Below are 12,282 nucleotides of genomic sequence, written 5' to 3'. Positions count from 1 at the left end.
TGTGCATGTCTCCAAAGACCCTCTTTTCCAAAATGAGGAAAGGTTCTGAGTTCCCAGACGAGTTTCATTTGCCATGGAATTTGCATGAGTTGATTGTTGTCTTTATCGTGTTCCAAAAACGTCTCTGACATGGCAAAGACACTGAGGGCAAAGCGCACACAGAAGTTGCTCTACGATCAAGTCAAAAAGCATATGGTGAAAGCATTCATTGGAATGGTTTAACCTGGTTGGGCCAACATCTGTCATTTCAGGTTAGCATTGTTTACACAGTAACTGTTTGTGGTGTGTGAACTGGCTGCCTCCGGAGGCTGTTTTGAGAAATGGTCTCTGTAATATTTATGTATTCATGCATTGCTCATCTGAGTAGCAAATGAAATTATTTTTAATGGCACGTGTGCAAATAAAAACCAATCCTTCCATGGGATTTTGGCTTGAGTTCCAGAAAACTGGACATTCTTGTTGACTCTGTTGACATTTTCTGTTGCGCAACAGTTAAGAAATATGATTTACCTCACAGAAGAGAAGGATCTCAAAGACTTGTCAAGGCAGCCATGCTCTTTCTTGTAGCTCTTCCATCAGCCCCACATTGTTGCTCTTTACAGCTGGAGATGCTCTTGTTTTGTTTTGTGTTGTGTCTTGTCTGGATTTCCTCCCTGGTTGTAGACTTTTGGTCCACTGATGCTCTCCTGCTTTTTCCATAAACTTAATTTGTAAGTGCACAAGGCAAGAGATAACCTGGAGATCCATACTCCTGGAGATCATGTTGTGGCCAGAACCCCCAAGCTCTGACTGCTATAGAAATGCCTACCAGCAAATTCCTTGTATTATATCCGTTCTTCACAAGCAAGCATGATGGTGAAAAAGGTGGAAGTGAATGTGCATAAAGAAGAGGAAAACCATCTCTCACTTCACATATCAAAGTGTGTTTCACTTGTTCAGCAATTACCTTTTGGTAGAGTATGCTCAGTGAGCTCCCTTGCTAAATTAAATGGTAAAACAGCACATAAGTTACTATTCTGTATACTATTCTATATAATATTCTGTATTATATTTCAGTCTTGGATAATGAAGAACAACCACCTGCAGAGCTTTAACACCTAATGCAAATGCAACACCTAATACATTAAAAAAAGTAATCATTTTCCCTACAGAACACTGATAATTCTGCATTTAGATACCACAAGTGCTTTGAGGCCTCCCTATGCAAAAGTCTAAAAATGGGAGCAAGTGCAAAGCAAGGCCATGATGATGGTCCGGGGCTTGATGTGAAGCATGGAGATGATGAAGGAACTCAGCCTGTTCAGCAGGGAGAAGAGAAGGAAGAGGAGAGGACAGCATATTGCAACCATCCATTGCCTAAAATAGGGCAATTACAGAGAAGACAGTGTCTGACTTTGCTGCAAAGTGCACTGTGAGACAACAAGCACTAGCCGCAACCAGAGTAGTTCCAACTGGGCTTTAGGAAAAGCTTCTTCACCACAAGAGTGGCGCTGAGAAGTAGGAGATTCCCCTTCTTTGCAAGTTTTCAAAAGCCCTCAGCAGCCTGACACAACTTTTGGGTGAGTCCTTCTTGGAGCAGAGGATTAGACTGGACTGCCCTGAAGTCCATCCCCAACTAGAATGCTGTAAGACCTGATTGCTATAATAGTGAAGAATTTAGTAAAAATTAACAATAATTATTATTCATTACTGTAGTAGCAAAAAATGTTGACTGGTTTCTTTAGAGATGGAAGATACAAGAGTCCATACATTTTACCTTGGGTAGAGCCTTTGTGTATTTGTACTCTGGATCCAAAGAGCTGACAGATTGTGACTGAATACATAATGAGTCTGTAGGAAAAGCAAAATCCACTGATATGAATGTCCCTCAGGTATATTTTTTGACAGGTGGTAAAGGCTCCTTGTCTCTAGAATAAATGATGGGTATTTTCAGAATAAGTACTGTTGCCAATTGCACATTCATTAACCATAATAAAGTTTTGCAGCCTGATGCCTTGAAAAGTAGCGCTATAGACTCCCAAAATCTTCTCCAATATTTCGTCTCAATTCATCTCAAACCCTAATATACAGTTGGACCTGCATTCTTTTTTTGTTCATTGTTTTTTTGAGATCATTATGGCCAGACATGGTTTTCCCTAAATGGCAGAGGGTGCTGCAAACAAAGCTTTTTGCCACTTAGGAAAATGCACAGATAGCCTGTGGAACAAATCCAAAACTGAAAACATTATCTTTTGGCGCGTTTCAGGTTTTGGATTAATGTTTGCTTTCTGTCTCTTAGGTGGTGTAAAATACTTACTCTCTTCTTGCAAAGGAACATTTGTAATGTTCCAGTACAATTTATAAAGAGAAAGGAGAAATTTTCATGGCTTTCCAAATATAGTTTAATCAATGTATTTTAAAACTATATCTAGTCTGCTAGCAGCCAAAACAGAGGTGATGGAAGCCTTGGTGTTTGCTGACTGCAAGGATTCTATCACTTTCACAAAAATACGCTGTAATTTTGGTGTTACCCCAGACACTAATGAAAAGTGGATGTAGGCAATGGAGCCTGGCAAAGCAGAATATTCTTCATGTGTGTTGCATGCAAGGGGATGTTTTCTTAGCTCTTGCTAGCCAAGAGACAGACACTGTTCATTGCTCATGCAAATAACAGTTGTCAGATGCAGAATAACGTATTGTTGTTTGTACTGTGCTTCAAAAGAACAGAGCTGAGACAGCAGAAAATAGTTCATAGCCTCTGAAGTAGTAGTGGATAGTCTCCAAGAAATGATTTTTCTAGCAGGTACTCGTCCTTAGGTAGGAACAGGATTTTATTTTTAAGAGGAAGTTTTATTTCTTGCCTTTTGTTGGCCTGAATCATTGTAGGATTTGTTAGCAGTAATGGTATAGAACAAAAAATAAATTTAGAATTGAGAGTTATTTTGGAATGGAACAAAAAAAAGAAAGCAAAATACAATATAGTTTCAAAATAGGTGGATTTTTTTAAGATGTTATTGCAACATTATTGCTTTATGTCCTTGCTCAAGTGATATTTCATCAAAATAGAAGTCTCAATGCAGAAAACATGCTCTAACAAAGCAGCATATTTTTAAGCTAATGCAGCATTGAGAGGATTTTTCTGTTTAGTGATATTTCGTTAGTGATATTTCAAAGCCAAAAACTTTTTCTTCAAAAAAATACAGTAAGTTAAATGTATTTCTTGAATACGCTTGTGTCATACTGCAAGCACAGAGTCAAAGAAAACACAGTCTGATAAGCTATCTTTTTCTTTGGATTTAGAGAACTGAAGAGAAAATATGGAGAAACTATAATTCAAAGTTCAATTTTAGGTTTGTGTTGGAAAAGAGTTTAATCAAGGGGTGACTGTTACTAAAGTGTATATCAAGTACTGAGTCTGTACAAACATCTGTTCTTGGAAGAGAAAAAATTTAGTGCAGCCAAGAGTTCTCCTATTCTTCATTTGAAAGTCACCAGAATGGTTAAAATGAGAAAGAGGAGGAGTGTGTGTGTCAAATCCACTATTTTCCCTCAGATAAGCAAAAAGTTTGGAAAAGTTTGAGACATCATAACATATTTAAGAAGTCCCATACTAAGAATAAGCATCTAACTTAAATAAATCCTAAGGTCAAATTATTGGGTCTGCTGTCTTCAGGAACATGCATCCATCAAGATTTATGTATGTAAATTTGGGGTTCCTTTATGATCTGCTATTTGGAAATCTTGGGCCTAGCAGGATCAATAATACTTGCTACTGAAAGAGACTGAAAAATCCTGATTCCAAACATCATTGCTATTATCCACCAGCCTGCAGTAAGGATCAGCTTAAAGAATTCTAGGCATGTGGGAAAAATAATTGGGAAAGAAAATTGATTTATGCTCATGACTAACAACATGTTGATAACTAGTTTGTTGGTGAACAGCTAGCAGTGCGTTGTTCTTGACTACAAACACCAGCAACATTAAAAATAAGCCCAGTTGCATTGCTTTCCCTGTCAGTCTTTATCCTTTATGAACAAAAAGTTTGTATGCTTGACATGGCAGAGTTTTGAAACCCCTGTAGAAGCCAGTTCTGAAAAACATTTTCTATTCAGACTGTGTTTTATCTAGTGCTTTTCTAGGAAAAGAACCCCAAAAGAGTAGAAATACAAGAATCGGAGTAAATGGGAAATGCCAGTTTTTCAGTGATCAAAATATTAGGTTACCTGGCCATTCATTTTCTAACAAGTTTTCTAACATACCTTTTGAAGAGAAAAGAAGAGCTAGTGCTTGAATGAGGACTGTTAAAAAAGCCAGGAAAAGCCAGGAAAGATAGCTGAAAATGATGATCCTGCACATGACTGGTTGACATTTGATTCATCTAAGAAGCTCCACAAAGATCCTGGTTAGTGATTGATTTTAACAAAACAGTTCTGTAAAATCTGCAAGTATGCTAGTCTTAGGCAGTAAGCTTTCAATGGCTAGGTGAGCAAACTGGCATAGAATACAGTGGTGATAAAATAACAATAAAATTAATGTAGGGAGAGCTACCTCCTATCTCAGTCCTTCTACACCAGAAGTCAGTTTGTTTTGTTATTGATTTCACCAATGGCAGGACTACACTTTTCAAAAACTGTAATGCAAAGTGCTTGAAAAGAAGAAATAGGGCAGAGATCTCATTGCCTCGAGCTAGTGTAGAAATCCCAGAAAACAGTAATGAGTCTCTGCTTCATTAAATAGAAAATATCTGTGGGTTGCATTAAAAGGATTATTGTTTTTGAGAAATGAGGGTGGCTGGCTTCTCTACCTCTAATGACTCTTTTTTCCCTTTGGCTAGTGGTTTTAAGTTGTTTTATACTGAAAGGAGTTGATTTAGCATAAATGTTGCCCTGCATTCTTCATGAAAAATTCATTAACCAATTATCAGGAAAAGTAAGAGGAACTGTATTCCAGTTATAGGCAATATGCCACAGCAGCTGCAAAATCACATTATCTACTACTAAATATCTTAGGTTTTAGTAATGGATAATTCTGTTATTGGGGTCTGTCTCACTGGCAGTGTTTCATAATCATCTTTCTTATGATAATAAGTTATATTCAGCATTTGTGTTAATTGTGCTAAGTGTCGCTTTAAAGCTAGCATGCCTTAATGAGATGGGTTACCTGCTGGGGAGATGTCTGTGATTTGCAACTTGCTTCTCAAGCATATTTTATCAGAACAAGAGAAAATGACCCAGGGACTCCTCTTTTGATGGGAAATAGGCAGCTGCAGCATCATTGTGCACCACAGCGTTTTGAAACAATGCGTTCATAGAGCAATTGCTTTGTAGTGGAGGAAAAAAACAGCAGCAGAAAGATTCTCTCACAAATGCTCTAACAGCTCTCATCTCAGAACCAGAACACTGCTTCAAGAGGAGTCGAATCAGCAAAGAGATACTTACCCTAAAGTAACTGGCTGTCAGCTGGCCATGAGTTTGGCTTGTTGATGTGTCTACTTCATTTGGCCACTGTGTTTGTCTGGTCAGACCATTATGCGCAAGTGTTTTCATTTCTGCTGGTGCATTTCTCCATCAAATCAGATTCTGGCTTTCCAAGTTTGAACCAGCAATTCGCAGATATTGTTAAAGAGAGAAAGAGTGGAAGAAGGAAAGCTTTAACACTGTAAAAGATGGAAGTACCAAGAAAAGTGCCTTGCTCCTTGCTTCCAGGACTCAATGATTGTTTTTCCTCCACCTAGTTTAGGATAGAGGGCTTCTCAGTGTTTCTGTCATACTGGGAAGGACCTGCGTAAGTAGATACCTGCATGTCAACTGTCCAGGCAGTGCAAGACTTCTTATACATGGTTGAAAGCTGTGATTCCTTCTGACTTGTTTGAAAAGGTCTACTCCAAATGGCAGTAGGTGAGCAGTCTGTTCTGCAGTGTGCCCTGCAGTCTGCACTTTTCCTTACTTTGGCCATGTGGCTCTGATGCAGCTATTTCCTCACTATGCCAGTACGTTGGACTGATTTTTCCTATCTTTGAACCCTCAGGCATTTCCCCACTATCACCAGCTCCAAATCTAGTATGACTGATATTATACATCTCATACCTCAGCTCCGCTTATCATCTGCTGTTCAGCAAGTCTGGTGTTCAGCTTTTAGATTTAGATAGGACTGAATTTGATTTTTGTAAGTCCTTCTCTTAATTGTGTTTTGTCTAGCTTAAAATAGAAATGAATTTTATTATGGTTTCTTGTGAAATGCACTGCAGTTTGCACAGAAGGCTGCAAAAAAAGGGTCTGGGAACAATCACCAGGCCAGCATGCATGTCGTCAGCTATGGTGATGATGCATCACAGGGCATGGTCCCCAACAGCTGTTGGAATTAACTGTCACTCCAACATCAAAGACTTCAGCCCACATAGAACTTCAGAAGGACACAGCTCTGCAGGTCTTGGACTGCAAGGAGTACCTGTGCCCCTTGCAGACGTTGGTGCTGATGGTCTCTCCGCATGCAGAAGATGTGCAGTGGTCAACAAGCTGAGCCAGCAAGTCAAGGAGCCTGGGAACTGGCCAGCAGACTACACAGCATTAGAGGTTTCCCTTGTAAGAAGATGGATGGCCTAGAAATTGTTTGTTTCTAGTGTGGAGTTCATGTCATAAGCTGACTGGAGAGGCTGCTGTCCTTCGCTCTGCATGTGCAGAAATGGATCGTTCTGGTGTTTGAAAGTGTGCCATTGCCCTTGGAAGTGGGCTCACTCAAGTTGCAGGAATGCTTTCCCAGATGGTGTTGCCTGACCTCTCTGGGCATAGTCCTTTTTCTGGGCAGTTACTACTTGGAGGACTCCTCAGCAGCAGTGAAACCCTTGCTTGACATCAGTGAGCCTTAATACCTGTGTGTGTCTCCATGAAAGGGACTCTGGCCAAATGTAACAACTGCCTTTGGTCTTAAGGTGATGACTTGATGTAGTAAAAAGGAGAGAATCACTGCAAAATTTGCAGGGGAGGAGAGGGAACGGTTGTCTTCTGGCATGGATTGAGCATCTGCAGGATGAGGCAGCTTTGCAGCTGAGTCCAGTGGGAAAAGGCTGAATTGGCGGTATAGGTGGTGAAAACAAAACCCTAGCTTAAGTTTCATTTGTTTCAGGCTGTTCATGGGACTACCAAACTAACTGGAGCTGACCTATTGAGCAATCCTAGCCCATTAGATGGAATTTCTGTCTTTCCCTGCATCATGAAGTGGAGACTGTTGTGCTGCCCCACTCCACACACAGAGGCATGATCTAACTCTTTGCTTTTCTCACAGGAGCAGTCAAGGTTTCATGCACATGAAACTGACGAAAACCAAAGAAAAATACATCCTGGGTCAGAACAGTCCTCCTTTTGACACCGTTCCGGAAGTCATCCACTACTACACTACAAGGAAGCTGCCCATCAAGGGAGCAGAACACTTGTCACTTCTCTACCCAGTGGCCGTGAGGACTCTGTAAAAGCCCTTTCACCTCTTCCTGTGGATGGGAGGTGAGAGACAATGTGAGCCGTGCAGGCTTCGTTCCTGGAATTCAGCACTTCAGTTTGTGATGGAGAGTGGCCGCCTCCAGCCTTGGTCACAGAGGCTTTTTGCAGAGATCTGTGTGGGACTGTGTGTATGGTACTTTGACACTGCAGCATGTGTATACTTAAGAGAAAGGAATCTCATTTTAGTGCAAGGAGAGTAGATAACCTTCACAGAGCTTCTCTGAAAACGAAGGTATTTTCGAACACCAAGTTCTTCCATGGTTTAAAAGAGAATCAACAACTTCTCAGTATTAAAGCACCAGCAATATTCATTCTCTTGCTAAGCTGAGAAACATCTGCATGTGAAAAATATAACCTAAGCCTGAGGGACACACTTTTCCAACAAAATACTGTGGAACTGTGAAGGAACTGCCTAGCAGGCAAGTCGCCATGGTTTTGTGTGGTCTCTTAGGTTGGTGTGTCTTTTTTATGCAGTTTTTTTGGAGTAATTGAACAATGCAAAATCCTCTTAGACACACAATCCTAACACATGATTTTGAGATGGCAAATGATGGTGCATTATTTATGAATAGGGGATATAATTAAAATAGTGGTTTAATATATATTTTTATCCTTTCTGGTACATTAATAAATTTCTAAGGGTTACTGTCTTCATTTACAAGTTTCATTCATAAATGCAGGTGGATAGTTAAGAGTAAGTCATTTTAACCCATAGGTTTGTATTTATGCAGGAGGGTGGTTGAAAGTTTTTACAAGGCTTTTGCAGGCAAAATCTTCACTTGCTCATTTTACCTGGGACAAACTATTGCCCCACTGAGGCAGCATATTTAGAGTGTGTCTTTCTACAAGTTGCCTTTCTACAAGTTGGGGTTTTCAGCTGTATAAATGAGCTGTGCAGTATGCAGCTTTTTTTTTTTTTTTTTTTTGTAATGTAAATGATATTCTTAGCACATGACCCCTTGATACATCCTTCTTTGCTAAATTTCTTTTCTTGCCTGAGCTCCATGCTGGGCTGAAGCACTGCAAAAACTACCCTACCTCAATCCTGCCAGCCTAATTCCCACCTGCTTGTGAGATAGCTGGTGCTTGTTGAAGGGGATAAGTGAAAAACTGTAATTGTGCAGAAGTGCTGGAACTGAGGAATCAGTCCTGACTGAATGCCGCCTTGCACCTGTATGTCTAGAATGCTCATCAGCTGTTCGAGTAGCAAATAGCATGCAGTTTGCATACTTTACAGATTATATTAGGACTGTGAAACTGTTATTTAATTCAGCCTTCTTTCCTATTCTTGCCTTCTATGTATGCTTTGAAATAAGTGCAGATCTGAAAAATACAATGGAATGATCATTTATTTAATGCCTGCAAAGTAGTAGTACACTGTATTGTCTAATCTGAAAAGACTTTCAAGATGTTCCATGTAATGCCATCGGTGATGAATGTTCTGCTGCCTATCCCTGCCCCCTTCAGATCAGGTCAATACACATCATACAGATGTGCATACAGTTTGTTGCACCTCCAGGGATAAGACCACGGTTTTTGGTTCAGCAAAGGAAACCGTGTCAGAAAACATTGGTTGCCGGTGAGTGTCAGAAAGACTGAGAGCTTCTCAGTAACTGCAGCATAAATAAAACCAAGATTTTGTTTGCACTGTAATGTTGTCTTTGTTTATTGAAGTGATTGTACGATATTTTTCCAGTGAAGGAATTCTCTTCGTAGGCTTTTTCGTGTACAGTGAAAAATGTGGTGCATTGCAGTATGCAGCATTGCTTATGGCTGGAAGACCCTATAGCAGTCATGCCTATGAAAAACCTATTAAAAATTATTTTTAAAAAATATAATCCTCTCCCTTTTCTTCCCCTAAGTGTGGGGATTTCCATTTGTTGGTATTTATTCAGATTGTCTTCAAGAGCTAACATTTGAAGTAGCCTTTCAGAAAAAAAGTGGATTTTTGTGATTTAACTGTGCAACATTGGCAGCTCTACAGTGAAAATAGGAATTACACTATAGTCTCTTTTTGCAGTCCAGAAAATTAGGGGTGTCTATTCTGTTATGCCTTGAGTAACTCTTGGCAAAAGATTTGATTAAAAAGGGAAGGGGAACAGTCTCCTTAGTGTTCATTTTTGCTTCTGTGCATGAGTGAGCTCACTATTTGGAAACCAGCAAACAGACCTGAGCACAAATTTAGAGTATCTGTTATGTTATTAGTGCCAGGCAAGTCTGAAAAAAATCTACTCAGACCCTTCCAGAGAGCTAATGAAGTTTTTTGGCTTCCATGATATATGACAGAGTTGTAATGTGGGATGTTGCATCGTGGATTTTGACACCAGCACTGACTGGAGTAATGCAGAGAAGAACCTGGATGAAGGCACATAGTGTCGCCTCAGCAAGTATGCTGATGATACCAAACTGGGAGGAGCAGCTGATACCCCAGGGGGCTGTGCTGCCATCCAGAGGGACCTGGACAGACTGGACAACTGGGCGGTGAGAAACCTCATGAGTTGACCATGAGGCAGCAGTGTGCTCTTGTGGCCAAGAAGGCCAATGGGGTCCTGGGCTGCATTAAGAAGAGCGTCTCCAGCAGGTCGAGGGAGGTGATCCTGCCCCTCTACTCAGCCCTGGTGAGGCCACATCTGGAGTATTGTGTCCAGTTCTGGGCTCCACAGTACAAGAGGGATGTGGAGCTGCTGGAGAGAGTCCAGCGCAGGGCCACGAGGATGATCAGGGGCCTGGAACATCTGCCCTATGAGGAGAGGCTGAGGGAGCTGGGCCTGTTCAGCCTGGAGAAGAGAAGGCTGAGAGGGGATCTAATCAGTGTTTATAAGTACCTCAAGGGGGCAGTGAGGAGGATGGTGCTGGCCTGTTTTCACTGGTGGCTGCTCACAGAACTAGAGGGAATGGCCACACACTGAAGCACCAAAAGTTCCGCAGGAACTTCAGGAGAAATTTCTTAACAGTGAGGGTGACAGAGCACTGGAACAGGCTGCCCAGAGAGGTTGTGGAGTCTCCTTCTCTGGAGATCTTCAAAACCCGCTTGGATGCCGCCCTGTGCCACGTGCTCTAGGTGACCCTGCATGTGCAGGGGTTTAGACTAGATGACCTCTAGAGGTCCCTTCCAACCTTAAGGATTCTATGATTCTACGAAAGGTTATTTCCAGAGATAGGAAGGATAGAAAGGCTATTCGGAGTAGTCAGCATAGACTCACAAAGGGGAAAATGTGCTTAAGCAATCTGACAGACTTCTATGATGAGATGGCCGGCTTGGTGGTTGAAGGGGAGAACAGTCGCTGTTGTTTACCTTGACTTCAGTAAGGTGTTTGACACTTTCTCCTGTAACATCCTCATAAGCAAGCTGATGAAATACAAGCCAGACAAATGCACACTGAGGTGCACTGAAAACAGATTGAATGGCAGTTGGAGGCCAGGTACTTGTAGTGTGTCCCAGGGGTGAATACCAGTGCCAATGACTTCATTAATGACTTGGGGGCTGGGACCAAACGCAGCCCCAGGAAATTTTCAGAAATTAGAATACTCAGAAGTGGCTGATGGTCGTACTAAATGGCTGTACTCTCCTATTCTGAGGGACATTCACAGACTGGAAAAGAGGAACCTCATGATATATAAGAAAGGCAAGTGCAAAATCCTGCACTTTGAGAGAAATAACCCCTTGGATCACTACGGATTGGGGTGACCAACTGGAAAACAAGAGAGACATGGAAAGACTGGAATGTGAAACAGTGAGGGATCATGACAATGATTAAGAGTCTAGAGCAGCTCTCATACAAGCTTGAGAGAGCTGGGAGTGTTCGACTTGGAGAACAGAAGGCTTATCATATATCTTATCAATGGGTATAAATACTTACTGGGTGCTGTGTAGACACTCTGCTCTGGTTTGGTGTTGTTCTGTCCAGCTATGTGCTTCTGCCAGGAAACAACATCAACCTTGGTCTGTCATCCCACTGAGTTTCTGCACGTGCCAAAGGACTTGGCTGACTCTTGAATAAGACAAATCTAATATGAACCTAGTAGAACTACAGAAACTGTCCACATTGCTCCCTGGCAGTGATTCCTGAGCTGGAGACATGGTGGGACTCCTTCTTCTCCCCTCTCTGCACTATGTTGCCAGAAGGAATATCAAAATGCAGATGGAGCAGGCAAGAAGAGAGAAGACAGCCCTTCCCATCCTCCATCCAATACAGATAGCGTAGATCCCATTGGCCATCTTTGGGGCAGTCCTACATGCTCCAGGGTGCCTTAGGTTCTAAGTGGGGTCATATGTCCAATCTGTGAGGAGACCCTAATACAGTGATACATCACAGTTATGGAATTACTTAACACACTGTAAGGACTGGGTGACAATGCAGTCGCTCAAGCATCCAATAGGAGCAGGCACACAAACACAAGGCACACTGTGGTCAAATTCAGGCCTTTATTACCTCTGCTTCTGCACAGGGTCTCCCCACTTTCCCAGCAGCAGGAAGAAAACAACAGACGGATTCCAGGAGCCACTGAGCGCTGGTCCAAGGCAAGGAGCAGGGGAGAAGAGGAGAATCTATGTTCTGATACAGCTACTAAGTGTGTGGTTGTCCCATGTTACAATTCGATTGGTGCTAATAGCAGGTAAACAGCATGTAAGCATCGTGTGGTACAGTGTACGATTACGAGCAAAATCTGTGTGCGTGGTGTACGTGACAAGGCCGTAAGCCGAGCATGGGAGTATACTGCAGTTAGGTCAGCGTGCCCCAGAACAGTCTGGCCAGTCCCCGTCACCTATCTCCTCAATAATCTTCCACATCCAATTCTCTACACACAA

General features: G+C 41.7%; 1 protein-coding gene across 2 annotated transcripts in view; it reads left to right on the top strand.

The window, feature by feature from the left end:
* The window catches only part of SHB (SH2 domain containing adaptor protein B), a 56,222-nt gene extending 48,432 nt beyond the window's left edge, over positions 1–7,790 (top strand). For both annotated transcript variants that reach the window (XM_088527321.1, XM_088527320.1), the window contains one exon: positions 7,261–7,790. In XM_088527321.1, coding sequence (XP_088383447.1) covers positions 7,261–7,444 — 184 coding nt within the window. In that variant the 3' untranslated portion in view covers positions 7,445–7,790. The remainder of the gene's footprint in view (positions 1–7,260) is intronic.
* Positions 7,791–12,282: the final 4,492 nt, after the last annotated feature.

This window comes from Tinamus guttatus, unplaced genomic scaffold (genome assembly GCF_059628265.1).
Source record: "Tinamus guttatus ecotype Peru unplaced genomic scaffold, ASM5962826v1 Tinamus_guttatus_pri_ptg000278l, whole genome shotgun sequence".
Taxonomy (NCBI): Eukaryota; Metazoa; Chordata; class Aves; order Tinamiformes; family Tinamidae; genus Tinamus; species Tinamus guttatus.
This window is presented reverse-complemented; position numbering and strand designations above follow the sequence as displayed.